A 17,044-nucleotide genomic window follows, 5' to 3' on the forward strand; every position below is an offset into this window, starting at 1 on the left:
GGAAGATCCCACATGCTGTGGAGCAACTAAGCCTGTTCGCCACAACTATGGAGCCTGAGCTCTAGAGCCCACGCTCCACAACTACTGAAGCCCAGGTGCCCTACAGCCTATGAGCCACAACTACTGAGCCCACGCGCCACAACTACGAAGCATGCGTGCCGCGACTACTGAGCTCACGTGCTGCAACTACTGAAGCCCGCATGCCTAGAGCCCGTGCTCTGCAATAAGAGAAGCCACCACAATGAGAAGCCCATGCACTGCAACGAGAAGTCCACGCCCTGCGACAAACAGTAGCCCCCATTCACCACAACTAGAGAAAAGCCCGCACGCAGCAATGAAGACCCAATGCATCCAAAAAATAAATAACATTTTTTTAAAAAAGAAAAACTTATGGCTAACCAAGGGGAAAGGTGGGTGGGGGGAGGGATAAATTGGGAGTTTGGGATTGACATATACACACTACTATATTTAAAATAGATAACAAACAAGGACAGTACAGGGAACTCTGCTCAATATTCTGTAATAACCTAAGTGTGAAAAGAATCTGAAAAAGAACAGATACATGTATAACTGAATCACTTTGCTGTACACCTGAAACACAACACTGTTAATGAACTATACTCCAATATAAAATAATTTTAAAAAATAAGATATTACTTCATTAAAAAAAAAGGTCACTGACGGCCACTACATCACAAAGTACAAATGTTAATTCTAGGTATTCACAGTACTTGACCTATCAGCATTATGAAACAGTTGATCACCTCCTCCTCCTAAAAACACTTTTCTTCACTTGGCTTCCAGGACACCTCATTCTCATTGTTTGCCTCCTATCTCACTGGCCCTTCTCAGTGTCTTTAGCTAGTTCCTACTCAACTCCTTGGCTCTTACCATCAAAATACTCTGGACCACTTCTTTATCTATAGTGTACACTAATTCCTTTGGTGTTCTCATCCAGTCTCATGACCTTAAAAGCTATTTATGTGCAGAGGACTCCTAAAGTTATATGTCTAACAAGTATGTCAAAAAATGTCCAAAACTGAACATCCAACTTCCCCATGTTCCCTCTCCCCACAAAAATCTCCTGTTCTGTAGGCAATCTTTCCTATTTTCATAAATAACTCTTTCCAAGCTCCTCATGCTTGAAAGTATTAGTCTTCTTTGTCTTTCTCTCTTGCCACAATCAAGTGATCTGCAAACCTTGTCAATTCTACTTTCAAGATATATCTAGAATCTGACCACTTCTCACCTTGTACTATGCTGGTGGTACCAGTATCGTTTCTCCTTTGGATTACTGCAATAGCCAAAATGCTCTGTTTCTACCTCTATCTTCCATAGTCTATTTTCAACAAAGGAACTAGAGTGAGCCTGAAGTCAGATTATATCACTCCTTCACTCAAAACCCCATCCAATGGTTTTCCCATCTCACTCAAGAGGAAAAATCCTTATAATGGTCTGCAAGAGCCTAAAGGATCTTGCCTCATTACCTTGCTGACCTCATCTGCTACTACATTCCTCCCTCAACCACCTACTCTGAGCCACACTGGCCCTTTGATGTTTCTTGAATATGTTAGGCTTGCTCCCACCTTACTTTCTTAGAACTTACTGTGCCCTATGCCCAAACACCTACTTGAAGCTATTGCTCAAATGTCATCTCAGTTAGGCTTGCCTTGACCACTCCACTAAAATCACAGTTCACCCTATCCCAACATGGCCTATCTAATATTTCCTTGTCCTATTTTATTTTTCATTGTACTTATTGCTTCTGACATACTTTATATTTTACTCACATATTTTTTTATTCTTTCTCTATCCCTAGAAGTAGAATGATAAGCTCCATGAAGGCAGGTATCTTTGTTTCCTTTGTTCAATGCTATATACCCAATGGGTAGAATGATGCATGGCAGGTGTTCAACATATAATTGCTGAATTGAATGAAACACAGAGAGCACAAAACATAAAAATTTAAAGACTTATTTAACAAAAGATATCATAAACAAAGTGAAAAGAGCACAAATATAGAGAAGATATCTATGCACAAATAAAAGACAAAGGATATGTAAAAACCTCCTATGAATCGGTAAGAAAAAGACAAACTCAATAGGAAAAATGGTCAAACATCATCAATAAGCAATTCAGGAAGACAAAACAAATGATGTCAATAAACATGAAGAGATGCTCAACCTCATTATTAGGGCAATGAAAATTAAGCAATAATGACATACTATTTACCCATCAGCAGGGCAAAAAGGTCTGATAATATCAAATGTTATTCAAGATATAGAGATAGGATTCTTATAGATCCCTTTCTATCTTGAGTGTAAGATAGTTCTATCAATTCAGAAATTAATTTAACAAGAAACATTAGGATGTGAATACAATTAGGAATTCCAATTCTAGATATAGACTCTAGAGAAAGACAAGCACACATGGATAAGGAGATACATACAAGATTGTGCTCTGCAGCTTTTTTCTTGGGTAAGTCTGGAAATTGGAAACAACCTACATGCTTGTCCAAAGAAAACAGATTAATTGTGGCATATCATAGAATATTACGCAGCAGTTGTAAAAAATGAGACAGATACATATATTAATGTGGAACCTCAAAATCAGAATGTTGAATAGCAAAGCAAGTTATACAATTGTATGTACATTATTTACCTAAAAAAAACATGCAAAACAATATTATATATGATCAGTGGATACAAATATATATGCTATCAAATTACATAAAAATACAATGGGGCTTCCCTGGTGGCGCAGTGGTTGAGAGGCCGCCTGTCAATGCAGGGAACATGGGTTCGTGCCCCGGTCCGGGAAGATCCCACATGCCGCGGAACGGCTGGGCCCGTGAGCCATGGCTGCTGAGCCTGCACGTCCAGAGGCTGTGCTCCGCAACGAGAGGCCACAACAGTGAGAGGCCCGCGTACCACAAAAAAAAAAAAAAAAAAAAGAATGGAAAAAGGTTAAGGACAATGATCACCACTGGGGAGGTAAGGAAGATAATGTGATCAGGGAAGTACATAGGAGTCTTCAAATACATCTAACTTTTCTGGTTAAGAAAAAAGTCACACTGAGTAGTGGATACATGGGTATTTGCTATGGTATTCTCTCTCTCTTTGTATATATCTGTAGTGACTTATAATAAAAGATATTTAAAAGAAAGGTGATGTGAATCAAGTTACCTGAGGTTTGGTTCTGACTCCATTAATTTTTATAATTTTTTAAAATTTTATCTTGGGCTCAGTGACTTTAGTTTTTTCATTTGTAAAGAAAGAACTCACACATTTCCTGATTTCAAAACTTACTAGAATGTTATGGCAATCAAGAGTGTAGTACTGGCCTAAGGACAGACATACAGATCAACAGGATAGAACAGTCCAGAAATAAATCCTTACATTTATGGTCAGTAGATTTTTGATAAGTGTGCTAAGAAAATTCGATGGGAAAAGAACAGTCTTTTCAACAAATGATGCTGGGCTAAGTGGATATTCACAAGCAAAAGAATGAAGTCAAACTCTGACCCCTCATAGCACGTACAAAAAATAAATTCAAAATAGACCAAAGACCTAAAGAAAGCTCAGATTAGATGATTTCTTTAGTCCTTCTTCAAGCAGTAAAATTTATGGTTACATGAAAAGAAAATATCATTCATTCAACTATTAACTCATCCACAAACATTTACTGGTTATCTAGTATGTGGCAGTCATTAATGCTACGTGTTGGGCATATAAAGATGTACATTGTAAAATTTTGTCTTCAGGGACTTACCAATGTAATGGAAAGAGGAAAAAAATTTAAATAATAATAATTATATAATAATAATAAGTAGCACAGAAGTAAACACAGTGTCATGCCTTTTATGGCTTCAACCACTACCTATACATGGACCACTCTTCCCAACTTCCAGACTCATATATCCAGCTGATGAGTAAAGTCTCCAAATCAGTAGTGAGTTACATTTACTCCTTCTCCTTCCTCACCCTTAACATCTGAGTAACGGTAAGGTTATACATGTGACTGTGAAATAAGTCTGTTCGAAACATAAAGATGATCCACATGTGTTTTCAAATGTTGTGATTTTGAAAAGTTAACATGATGTCTATCCCAGTTAAGGGGGATATCACCCTGCAATCAAATACAGTAAGAAATCGGATGGAATTCCCTGGCGGTTCAGCAGTTAGGACTCGGTGCTTTCACTCCCATGGCCCAGGTTCAATCCCTGGTTGGGGAACTCTACTAAGTGGGATAAATAAAGATCAGAGTAGCTTTGTGTCAGTTTAGGTCAGGTTTTGCAAAAAAAAATAATAAGTAAATATTTTTGTAAGGGACTTCTGGATTTTAGAATCCAAATAGATCAGAGATTATCACCCTATGTTCTCTATTATTCTACTAAAATGCCCCAAATAAAATATAATCACTGTAACTGTGAAGTTTGACTGATTCTATCTCTTCAATCCTCCCTCAAATCTTACACTTCTCTCCATTTTTCTGGCTATGTCCTTAGTTTAGGCTCTCATCTTCATTCACCTTACTGACAAGGCCTCCTACTTCCAATCTATTTTCTGCAATTCTGTCAGAGGGATTCTTCTAAAATGCAAATCTGATTGCATCTACATTTTTCAATGACTTTCTATTGCTTTTAGGATGCAGTTCAAATTTCTCACAAGATTTACACAACTGCCTATACATGATCCGGCCCCTGCTTACTTTTTCTGGTTCATCTTTGACCATTTTGGCTACAGTACTTGTAGGGATTGCCCTCTCTCGATGTGGGGCTCTTACAAATGTTGCTCCCTATGCCTGGTATTTCCTTAACTACACTCTCAGTTCTTTCTATTTTGTCTAGCTCAATCCTTTATTTGGGGACTTAGGTTCAAGAATTACACTGCAATCCACAGAATGGCATTCTATAAAATAGATGTAGGCCCCTATTTATGGGGACAGTCATTCACTCAACAGTATTTACTACTATGTCATGCTCTGTCTCAGACAATAGGGAAGCATTATGGAACTGACGACACGGACCCTGCCCTTATGGAATTTACATTTCAGCTGCAAAGACAAAACAAAAAAGGACACTGAAGTAATAACTGTGGTAAAGTAGTGAGAAGGAAACAAGGTTAAGGTAAAAAATGAGCTTCAGTTACTTTGATTACCATGGTCAGAAATGGCCTTTCTCAGGAGGTAACATTTAATCAAGACATAAAATAGGAAAAGGAACTAGACATGCAGGTGTGAATGGGATTAGGGATTCGTATGTAAAGGTCCTGAAATAGATGGGAAAGAGTTCTGTTCTTCGATCCAGGAGATGACCGTTGTAGCTTGACCAAAGTGAATGTGGGCAAAGTGGCAAGAAATGAGATTGGGGCTAGATCTTGCAGAGTCTTGGGGAACAAGACTAGGAAAATGGAGTTTATGTTTATGTGTTAAGAACTTCTGGAAAGGTTTTAAGCTACAAAGTGACATGAGTTAATTTATATTTTAAGATCACTCTTCTAAATGTATGAAAATGTGTTGGAAGGGAAGATGCAAGCAAGAAACCTAGTTAGGTAGCTTCACCAGTTGTCCAGGTGAGTGATGATGGTATAGATGGAGAAATATGGAAGATTCACCATACACTTTAGAGGTTAATGCAATGTGTTTCTGAAAGCATGTCAGACATGATGGTATACATGACTTGGAGTATATGAATATTTAATTAGAAAGACTATAACTAGCACATCAGACTGGTGACTTACTATTATTCCTTGGGATGAGACAAGTTGGTTAAACAAAAATAATTAAGTAAATAACAGGCTAGGTGGTATAGTGACATGGTAAAAATCACAAAGCTTGTTTGGTATGCACTGTTAACGGATGTGATGGCAGGGTAAAGGAACAGAAGGAATAAAATATGGTTCCCCATGTTCTGCCTTGAACAACTGAGTACAGAGCCATGAGATAAAGAGGAGCTGAGTCAGGGCTGGGAGAGCTGAAGTTCAACTGTGGACAGTTTGAGAAGTCAGTAAGATGTCCAACTGGAGATTAATTCTGTGCAGCACAGAGGTGAGTCTGGGATGAAAATAATAACTGCTATGGTACTAAGTCCATGCGAATGGAAAAAATTACTTAGGAAGAAATTAAGGAGAGAAAAAAGCGCCAGGACCAAGCCCTGAGAAACTTCGCAGTTGAGAAGTTATATGGAAGCAAAGTTAGAAAAGGAGATTGAGAAGGTTTGCTTTGTAAAGTAGGAGAAAAACCAGGAAAACGTGGAGTCAAGAGGCCAAAAGAGTGTTTCAAGGAGGGAATGGTCAAGCATGTCAAATCTGCTGAGAGCACCTCTGAGATGAGGAAAGGGAAGTGTCTACTAGGTTGAAATATATTACATCTTTGGTGACAATGACAGAGGTTTTAATGGAGGAGGGGAGCCGTACTACAGCAGGTTAAAGAGTAAATGGAAACTGGAGAAAAAAACAAAAAATAAAGAAGTGGAAGCTACATACAATTCTGCAGCCTGTGGAACAAAAACCACATTCACAGAAAGACAAGATGAAAAGGCAGAGGGCTATGTACCAGTTGATGGAACAAGAAAAAACCCTGGAAAAACAACTAAACAAAACGGAGATAGGCAATCTTCCAGAAAGAGAATTCAAAATAATGACAGTGAAGAGGATCCAGGACATCGGAAAAAGAATGGAGGCAAAGGTTGAGAAGATGCAAGAAGTGTTTAATAAAGATCTAGAAGAATTAAAGAAAAAACAAACAGAGATGAAGAATACCATAACTGAAATGAAAAACACACTAGAAGGAATCAATAGCAGAATAACTGAGGCAGAAGAACGGATAAGTGACCTAGAAGACAGAATGGTGGAATTCACTGCTGCAGAACAGAATAAAGAAAAAAGAACGAAGACAGCCTAAGAGACCTCTGGGACAACATTAAATGCAACAACATTCGCATTATAGGGGTCCCAGAAGGAGAAGAAAAAGAGAGAAAAGATGCAAGAAAATATTTGGAAACATTATAGTCGAAAACTTCCCTAACGTGGGAAAGGAAACAGCCACCCAAGTCCAGGAAGCGCAGAGAGTCCCATACAGGATAAACCCAAGGAGAAACATGCCGAGACACATAGTAATCAAATTGGCAAAAATTAAAGACAAAGAAAAATTACTGAAAGCAGCAAGGGAAAAACAACAAATAACATACAAGGGAACTACCATAAGGTTAACAGCTGATTCTCAGCAGAAACTCTACAAGCCAGAAGGGAGTGGCATGATATACTTAAAGTGATGAAAGGGAAGAACCTACCACCAAGATTACTCTACCAGCAAGGATCTCATTCAGATTCGATGGAGAAATCAAAAGCTTTACAGACAAGCAAAAGCTAAGAGAATTCAGCACCACTAAACCAGCTCTACAACAAATGCTAAAGGAACTCCTCTAAGTGGGAAACACAAGAGAAGAAAAGGACCTACAAAAACAAACCCAAAACAATTTAGAAAATGGTCATAGGAACATACATATCAATAATTACCTTAAACGTGAATGGATTAAGTGCTCCAACCAAAAGACACAGGCTTGCTGAATAGATACAAATACAAGACCCATATATATGCTGTCTATAAGAGACCCATTTCAGACCTAGGGACACATACAGACTGAAAGTGAGGGGATGGAAAAAGATATTCCATGCAAATGGAAATCAAAAGAAAGCTGGAGTAACAATACTCATATCAGATAAAATAGACTTTAAAATAAAGAATGTTACAAGAGACAAGGAAGGATACTACATAATGGTCAATGGATTAATCCAAGAGAAAGATATACCAATTATAAATAAACATGCACCCAACATAGGAGCACCTCAATATATAAGGCAATTACTAACAGCTCTAAAAGAGGGAATCGACAGTAACACAATAATAGCGGGGGACTTTATCACCTCACTTACACCAATGGACAGATGAACCAACAAAAAATTAATAAGGAAACACAAGCTTTAAATGACACAACAGACCAAATAAATTTAATTGATGTTTATAGGACATTCCATCCAAAAACAGCAGATTACACTTTCTTCTCAACTGTGCATGGAACATTCTCCAGGATAGATCACATCTTGGATCACAAATCAAGCCACAGTAAACTTAAGAAAAATGAAATCATATCAAGGATCTTTTCTGACCACAACGCTATAAGATTAGAAATGAATTACAAGGAAAAAACGTAAAAAACACAAACACATGGAGGCTAAACAATACGTTACTAAATAACCAAGAGATCCCCGAAGAACTCAGAGGAAATCAAAAAATACCGAGTGACAAATGACAATGAAAACACGATGATCCAAAACCTATGGCTGCAGCAAAAGCAGTTCTGAGAGGGAAGTTTACAGCTATACAAGCCTACCTCAAGAAACAAGAAAAATGTTAAATAAACAATCTAACCTTACACCTATAGGAACTAGAGAAAGAAGAACAAACAAAACCCAAAGTTAGCAGAAGGAAAGTAATCATAAAGATCAGAGCAGAAATAAATGAAAAAGAAATGAAGGAAACAGTAGCAAAGATCAATAAAAGTAAAAGCTGGTTCATTAAGAAGATAAACAAAATTGATAAACCATTAGCCAGACTCATCAAGAAAAAGAGGGTGAGGACTCAAATCAATAAAATTAGAAATGAAAAAGGAGAAGTTACAACAGACACCACAGAAATACAAAGCATACTAAGAGACTACTACAAGCAACTCTATGCCAATAAAACAGACAACCTGGAAGAAATGGACAAATTCTTAGAAAGGTGTAACTTTCCAAGACTGAACCAGGAAGAAATAGAAAATATGAACAGACCAATCACAAGTAATGAAACTGAAACTGTGATTAAAAATCTTCTAACCAACAAAAGTCCAGGACAAAATGGCTTCACAGGTGAATTCTATGAAACATTTAGAGAAGAGCTAACACCCATTCTTCTCAAACTCTTCTAAAAAATTGCAGAGGAAGGAACACTCCCAACCCCATTCTACGAGGCTACCATCACCCTGTTACCAAAACCTGACAAAGATGTCACAAAAAAAGGAAATTACAGACCAATATCACTGATGAATATAGATGCAAAAATCCTCAACAAAATACTAGCAAATAGAATCCAACAACACATTGAAAGGATCATACACCATGATGAAGTGGGAATTATCCCAGGGATGCAAGGATTCCTCAATATATGCAAATCAATCAATGTGATACACCATATTAACAAATTGAAGAATAAAACCCATATGATCATATCGATAGATACCGAAAAAGGTTTTGACAAAATTCAACACCCATTTATGATAAAAACTCTCCAGAAAGTGGGCATAGAGGGAAACTACCTCAACAAAATAAAGGCAATATATGACAAACCCACAGCCAACATCATTCTCAATGGTGAAAAACTGAAAGCATTTCCTCTAAGATCAGGAACAAGACAAGGATGTCCACTCTCACCACTATTATTCAACATAGTTTTAGAAGTCCTAGCCACGGCAACCAGAGTACAAAAAGAAATAAAAGGAATGCAAATTGGGAAAGACGTAAAACTCTCACTGTTTGCAGATGATATGATACTATACATAGAGGATCCTAAAAATGCCACCAGAAAACTATTAGAGCTAATCAATGAATTTGGTAAAGTTGCAGGATACAAAATTAATGCACAGAAATCTCCTGCATTCCGATCCACTAATGATGAAAAATCTGAAAGAGAAATTAAGGAAACACTCCCATTTACCACTGCAACAAAAAGAATAAAATACCTAGGAATAAACCTACCTAGGGAGACAAAAGACCTTTATGCAGAAAACTATAAAACACTGATGAAAGAAATTAAAGATGATACCAACAGATGGAGAGAGAGCCCATGTTCTTGGTTGGAAGAATCAACATTGTGAAAATGACTATACTACCCAAAGCAATCTACACATTCAATGCAATCCCTATCAAATTACCAATGGCATTTTTTCTACAGAACTAAAACAAAAAATCTTAAAATTTGTATGGAGACACAAAAGACCCCAAATAGCCAAAGCAGTCTTGAGGGAAACAAACGGAGCTGGAGGAATCAGACTCCCTGACTTCAGACTATACTACAAAGTTACAGTAATCAAGACAATATGGTACTGACACAAAAACAGAAATATAGATCAATGGAACAGAATAGAAAGCCCAGAGATAAACCCACACACCTATGGTCAACTAATCTATGACAAAGGAGGCAAGGATATACAATGGAGAAAAGACAGTCTCTTAAACAAGTGGTGCTGGGAAAACTGGACAGCTCCATGTAAAAGAATGAAATTAGAACACTCCCTAACACCATACACAAAAATAAACTCAAAACTGATAAGAGACCTAAATGTAAGACCAGGCACTGTAAAACTCTTAGAGGAAAACATAGGAAGAACACTCTTTGACATAAATCACAGCAAGGTCTTTTTTGATCCACCTCCTAGAGTAATGGAAATAAAAACAAAAGTAAACAAATGGGACCTAGTGAAAATTCAAAGCTTTCGCACAGCAAAGGAAACCATAAACAAGACGAAAAGACAACCCTCAGAATGGGAGAAAATATTTGCAAATGCATCAACGGACAAAGGATTAATCTCCAAAATATATAAACAGCTCATCCAGCTCAATATTAAAAAAACAACCCAATCAAAAATGGGCAGAAGACCTAAATAGACATTTCTCCAAAGAAGACATACAGACGGCCAAGAAGCACATGAAAAGTTTTACAACATCACTAATAGAGAAATGCAAATCAAAACTACAATGAGGTATCACCTCACACTGGTTAGAATGGGTATCATCAGAAAATCTACAAACAACAAATGTTGGAGAGGGTGTTGAGAAAGGGATCCCTCTTGCACTGTTGGTGGGAATGTAAATTGATACAACTACTATGGAGAACAGTATGGAGGTTCCTTAAAAAACTAAAAATAGCATTACCATATGACCCAGCAACCCCACTACTGGGCATATACCCAGAGAAAACCATAATTCAAAAAGACACATACACTCCAATGTTCACTGCAGCACTATTTACAATAGCCGGATCATGGACACAACCTAAATGCCCATTGAAAGATGAATGGATAAAGATGTTGTACATATATACAATGGAATATTACTCAGCCATATAAAGGAACGAAATTGCGTCATTTGTAGAGACGTGGACACATCTAGAGACTGTCATACACAATGAAACAAGTCAGAAAGAGAAAAACAAATATTGTATATTAACGCATATATGTGGAACCTAGAAAATGGTACAGATGAACCGGTTTGCAGAGCAGAAATTGAGACACAGATGTAGAGAACAAACGTATGGACACCAAGGGGGGAAAGTGGTGGGGGTGGGAGGAGGTGGTGTGATGAATTGGGAGATTGGGATTGACATGTATACACTGATGTGTACAAAATGGATGACTAATTAGAACCTGCTGTATAAAAAAATAAATTAAATTAAAAAAAGAAGTGGTAGCTACAATGCTGTCCCACTTCATGAACTATTATTAAAAAAAAAAAACTACTGTGAGAGTACAATTTTTCTTTTCTTTCTGGCTTTCATGATGATGTTTTGAACCTGTGAGAACCAGTGATCCCACAAATCATAGATCACTAGTGCCAGTGAAGGAGGTATCTGTCAACCTATCTACCTTAGAAACTACTGTAAGAACTGCTAATCTATACTGCAGAGAGTCAATGAACAAATGTTTAAGCATTTTCTCTTCCTTACTTGGTTTTCCTTTTGTATATCATTCAATTTATCATGATCAAAGATTTTAGGAATTATTTTTGTAGGCAGAGCAGAATAGGATGATGAGAAAGATAAAGAAATGTGGTATCTGGTTTGATGCTAGTCTTTGAATATTACTAGCTGGTGCATGAGCGTAATGGAATAAGTTCCTCTTGCCATGTGGCTAATGTAAAATGGAAAGTCAAAGTATCTGCCAGTAAGAACTTCAGAACTAAATGAATTCAATGAGGTTTAGGTCAGCAACATTTGATCACAAATGTGTCTAGTTCCTAAATGCAGGTCCACTGTCACTGGCAGACTGAGAATTTCAGAATTAGTTGAGGAACTTAAAACAAAACAAAACAAGAGATCCCTAGGCCTCAGCCATTAGAGATTCTGATCCAGCACATGTGGGGTGACATCCAGGGACTTGCATTTCTAAAAAGTTCCCCAGGATTTCTGACACACAGCCTGACTGCAGGAGTTGGTACTAGAGTCCCAAATGTATAGATGGCAATTTGTTGGTAAGGTAACAAGGCAGAGATAGAAAATCACGAAATTTTAGCATTTGGAGGACTTTTAGAGAACACCAAGTTGAAACTCCCCTCTCTATTTCCAGTCAGAAAGATGAGTCCTGACTAGTTCACAGACACACCAGTGACGGCTAGATCTCTTGCTTTCTGGCATTTCTATGATATTACACAGGCTGCCCTCTCTTACTCTTTAGTTAACTTATAAGTCTTTAAGTAAATATATTTTAATTTGTCTACAGGCACTAATTACTTTTTCTAATTTGTTATTCGCATAGGAGTGGACAAAGTTGGAACTGACTGGATGTTTACTTAAATGTGCATTCTTGACTACAGGTCTCTTCACAGCTTCCTCAGGTCCCAGTGATCGTAAAGGACAGAGACCGCAGTTTTTATAACATATCATTTCTCACAGAAGGAATGGTTGATATATGACATGTGAAAGCAGGACCACTACCAGGTGAAAGAATTATTAATAAAGCTCCTTTTCTTGGAGTCACTGAATCAGGTTAAAGCTTCCAGGTGACAGGATTCCATGAAAGAGAACTGAAAAGTTGCTTCAGGGACAAATGGAGGGGAAAAAATAGTCCAACTCCTGCACAGGGTGTGAGCTAATCTCACAGCTGTCACTCTGATGGTAATTTCTGCCTACTATTTATAAACTAAGACTTAAGATAAAGTACAAGATGACAAAGTGTTCTAAACACAATTCAAAGTAAAAAGATCTAAATGCTAAAATATGTCCAATAGGTAAAATTCTAAAGTTTATCTTTCTAAAGTAGGACCCGTGTGCAAATACACACACACACAGAAATAGAAATGAAATAAAAGACATAAAAAATTTGAGTACAGAAAGTGCTAAACTAAGATGCTATAAAAAGAAAAATTTGAATGACTTAAGTGTAAAGACTAAAATTCTAGGACTAACAGATAAAGTTGAAAGCAAACAGCAAAACTCCCCCCAAACTCCCCATAACAAATAAGTATGAGCTACGAAAAGAGCAAAAATTAAATTAAAAACCAGAAGAATTGAAGAGAATATTAAAAATATCATTTTTCGAAACAGATGAAGCTGCTCAAGTGCCTGTCAACAGATGAATGGATAAACAAAATGTGGTATATACATATAATGGAATATTATTCAGCCACTAAAAGGAACATATTTCCCAGATATGCTACAATACGAATGAACCTTGAAAACATTATGCTAAGTGAAATAAGCCAAACACAAAAGGATATTATATAATTCCACTTATATGAATTATCTAGAATAGGGAAATTCAGAGAGACAGAAAGTAGATTAAAGGTTTCCAGGGGCTCAGGAAAGCAGCAGTGGGGAGTTCTTGCTTAATGGGTATTTTTTTCAGGTGAGGACAGGGTTTTGCAAATAGTTGTAACAGTTGTACAACACTGTGATGTAATTAATGCCACTGAATTATACACTTAAAAATGGTTAAAGTGGAAAATTTTGTTACCTATATTTTACTACAATAAAAAAATAAGCCAAAACAGACTAAAAATATTAGTATGTAACAAAACGATTAATACCAGAAATTAAGATATTAAAATAACAAAATACGTTAAATATTGCAAGAATATCACCCCTAAACACAATTTAAGGAATCTAAGGAACATAGCAAGTATGAGGTAGGGGAGGGGTGTCAAAGAGCAGCATAAATAGCTTAATCTCAAATAATTAGGATGCACATATAATTTACTATCCTAAGCAAGACACTTCTGAGAAGAAAGGGGACACTATTAATAATAACATAGGGAAAATATGTGTAGACTGAGACTGTCGGAGGCAACCCAGGATATGTGGTCATTCTACATACAAGAGCAACAGGTCCTCAAAGTTGAGGTCATGCCCACAGCTTGGGGTCTGGCCAGAGTACAATGGTCTGAAAGCATCTTCCTGAAGGACACAAGTGGTATAAAATGCAAATCGCTTTTTCGTTGTTTGTTTTTTTTTTACAGAGAAGTAACACAATTACATGGTCTTTACTTAAGTTTCCTAATTTGGGATTCATAAAACAATCAGCATATTATTAGATTTTTATTAAGAGCTATTAGTCTAGGAATTTTAGAAAGCCAAATTATACTTTGAATTGCACTGGCAGGCACAATAAGGAGTTCTTAAGGTGAATCATTTTTTATAAATCTACAGTTTTATATATTACATTAGAGCTCTATAAATATATATGTATATATTCTTTTATACGTATATATATGACTACAATTAAGCCTGAATATTTAAAAAATCAAACCAGAATTACTGAGAAAATTAGTAACTGATATCCAACCCATTCTTTATTTTTAAACTAAAATTAATCTTAAAGGCCTACACATAGGTTAACTTAAACAGTCCATACCTTACATGAGAAGTTCCGACTTGGGATGTTTCTTGCTAACTCTGATATCCTGGGTTTATTCTGCAGACACTTGGTTAGGTGATATTTTTTCAATTTTATTCTATTGTAATAATGATCAGCGAAGTTACAGTGATTCACATGCTGTTTCTGCATGCATTTCCCAAGGTGAGGAATACTATACTTCAAAGGCTGAAGAAATAATTTGCTCTTCTGCTGCATGATATCAAAGTCCCTGGTTTATGCTCCCTTTGCGGCTGCCAGCACATGAATGATTTTCATAGGAATGATTATATAGTAGTGGGTTCTTAGAGCATCTAAGATCTGCAGTTCTTATCCCTCCCCTTTGGGGCTGTGTACCCCTCCAGTTACAAATAACCGCAGACAGCTGATACCTCAAAGTATCTGAAAACTTGTAAAAGTTAAAGTTTAATTTAAATCACACTTCTTGGCAGATGTGACATAAATGTCTCATTTGTAAAGTCAATCCTGTCAGGCTCAAACAGCACTGATTCTGGTACACACATGGGCAAACTAAAACAAACAGAAAACAAAAAAACAAAATAAAAATTTGCAAATAAATACATAGACTTAATGGAGGCATCTCAGGAACTCTGAGGGCTTTTAAAGGCAAAACGGCTTTGATTTCACAATTCATAACTTATCTTTGGTTTGTATGTGGAGGATAAACTGGAAAAGTCCAATCACTTAATAAAGGTAGAGGAGAAGGGATTAGTATTTATTGAGTGTTTGCTTCGTGCCACATGCTTTCATATACTTCATTTAATTTAAACTTCATAGGGACCTGATAGAGTAGCTATTATGATGTTGGCTTTACAGGTGAGCAAACTGTGGCTCAGGAAGGTTTAAGCAACTACCCCAGGTCACCTGAACAGTAATAGTAGAGCAATAAGTCTATCTGGACATAACAACAACTGGACTTTAATGTCAAAAAGGTGTTTAGCTCTTTAGTTGAAAAAAACAAAAAACACTTCAGGAGGCACACATGAAATGTGACGCCACCTGTTTTCTGTTGGGAAGCTGGTGCTTATTAACCTATCAAGGTAAGTAAAGCTAGTAAGTAGTTAAGTCAGAGAAACCTGGGTTCAGGTCTTCATTCCTGCACTTACCACCTGTGCTTAGTTTCATCATCTGCAAAACAGAGATAATGATCCCACTTACTCTATGAAATAGCTATTCTAAGAATGATACAATTTATGTTAAAATCTTAATGAAGTGTCTGGCACGTAGTAACCACTCAATAAACGGTGGCTACTATTTTTAGGGCAGGAAAAATCTAGGTATGTTGCACACTGTTGAATGTCATCATGGAAGTCTTCCACAAATTGCTCCTCGGTATCAAAGGTATTTACACAATAGTGCGTCAGCTTTACCACAGCTCGGATCCGCTACGACGCCCCTGCCCCTCTTAACCTCTTTCTATGTCGCAGCAAAATAACGGGGGAGTGGGTATAGGGGATATGCAGTTGACACCAGCAAAAACAAAGTAAAATAAAAGAAAATAAAATAAAAGCCCTAAACCACTACATCCGTGCCCGCAGCCTCCATCCATCCATCTTTCACCCACTGGGAAAAGACAGCAGGCAAGGCTGGGGATAGGGGTAGGGTAGACGAATGGGTGTTCCTGGGAGAAACCGTTCGTTTTCCCTGTGCATCCGAGTGTGAGAGGGAGCGGTACCATGTGCCACGCAGTGAAGGGACATCGGTCAAAAAGCTAGGACCAAGGGACTGAGGGATGGTTGGGTGGGGGTGAGGACGGGGTGAAGGGAAGAGACTCCCAGCCTACGCCCCCCATACGTACGCAAACTGAAAGTCAGTCTCGCTCTAGACACCGAAACGAGTGAAGGCAGGCCGGAGAACCCGATGCTCTCAGGAAGGAGCGCAGCTCCCACCTCAGTCACGGTCAGCCGAAGTCTGCGTTCTGCAGCTAGCGGAACGACAGCCTACCCAGAACCGCCCGGAGCTGGTTTGCAGCACGCCGTCTACGTAACCGCCGTCTGGCACGAGCGCTAAGTGGATTCCGCCATCTTTATTGTGGTCAGGAATATTTTTTTTACTTCTCCTGGGTTCATTAACGCTCAAAGATATAAGCCTTTTGGTTCTTTGCTAGTCTTCAGAGCTCGAGATGAAACAGGAGAGAAGGGAACCAAAGGGGGAGGCGTCGCACTAGGTCTGCCACAGTTCCCTCACTCTCCGGTCTGCCCTCACTCAAGATGGCCACCAGCAAAATGGTGCAGTGGCGAGAGCCGCGCTGCCCTGGTTGCTAAGGAGACGCGACTACCGGAAATGCGGCATTCGGGGAGAGAGCGCGCGCTAGGGCAGTGGGAGGGAACCCTGGCGTCACAGATCCTGACAGGGAAGAAG

At 38.0% G+C, this 17,044-nt stretch overlaps 1 protein-coding gene across 2 annotated transcripts in view; it reads right to left on the bottom strand.

The window, feature by feature from the left end:
• PREPL (prolyl endopeptidase like) overlaps positions 1-16,607 on the bottom strand; it is a 54,368-nt gene extending 37,761 nt beyond the window's left edge. The window contains exons 1-2 of one of the 2 annotated variants that reach the window (XM_082672871.1): positions 16,482-16,583; positions 14,663-15,193 (exon numbers count right to left, since the gene is read on the bottom strand). In XM_082672871.1, the coding sequence (XP_082528997.1) occupies positions 14,663-14,881 (219 nt within the window). In that variant the 5' untranslated portion in view covers positions 14,882-15,193; positions 16,482-16,583. Of the gene's footprint in view, positions 1-14,662; positions 15,194-16,481 lie in introns of both variants that reach the window. The other variant, XM_082672870.1, reaches the window with a different exon arrangement.
• Positions 16,608-17,044: the final 437 nt, after the last annotated feature.

The sequence above is a fragment of the Grampus griseus genome, assembly GCF_964374135.1.
Source record: "Grampus griseus genome assembly, chromosome: 15".
Classification (NCBI taxonomy): domain Eukaryota; kingdom Metazoa; phylum Chordata; class Mammalia; order Artiodactyla; family Delphinidae; genus Grampus; species Grampus griseus.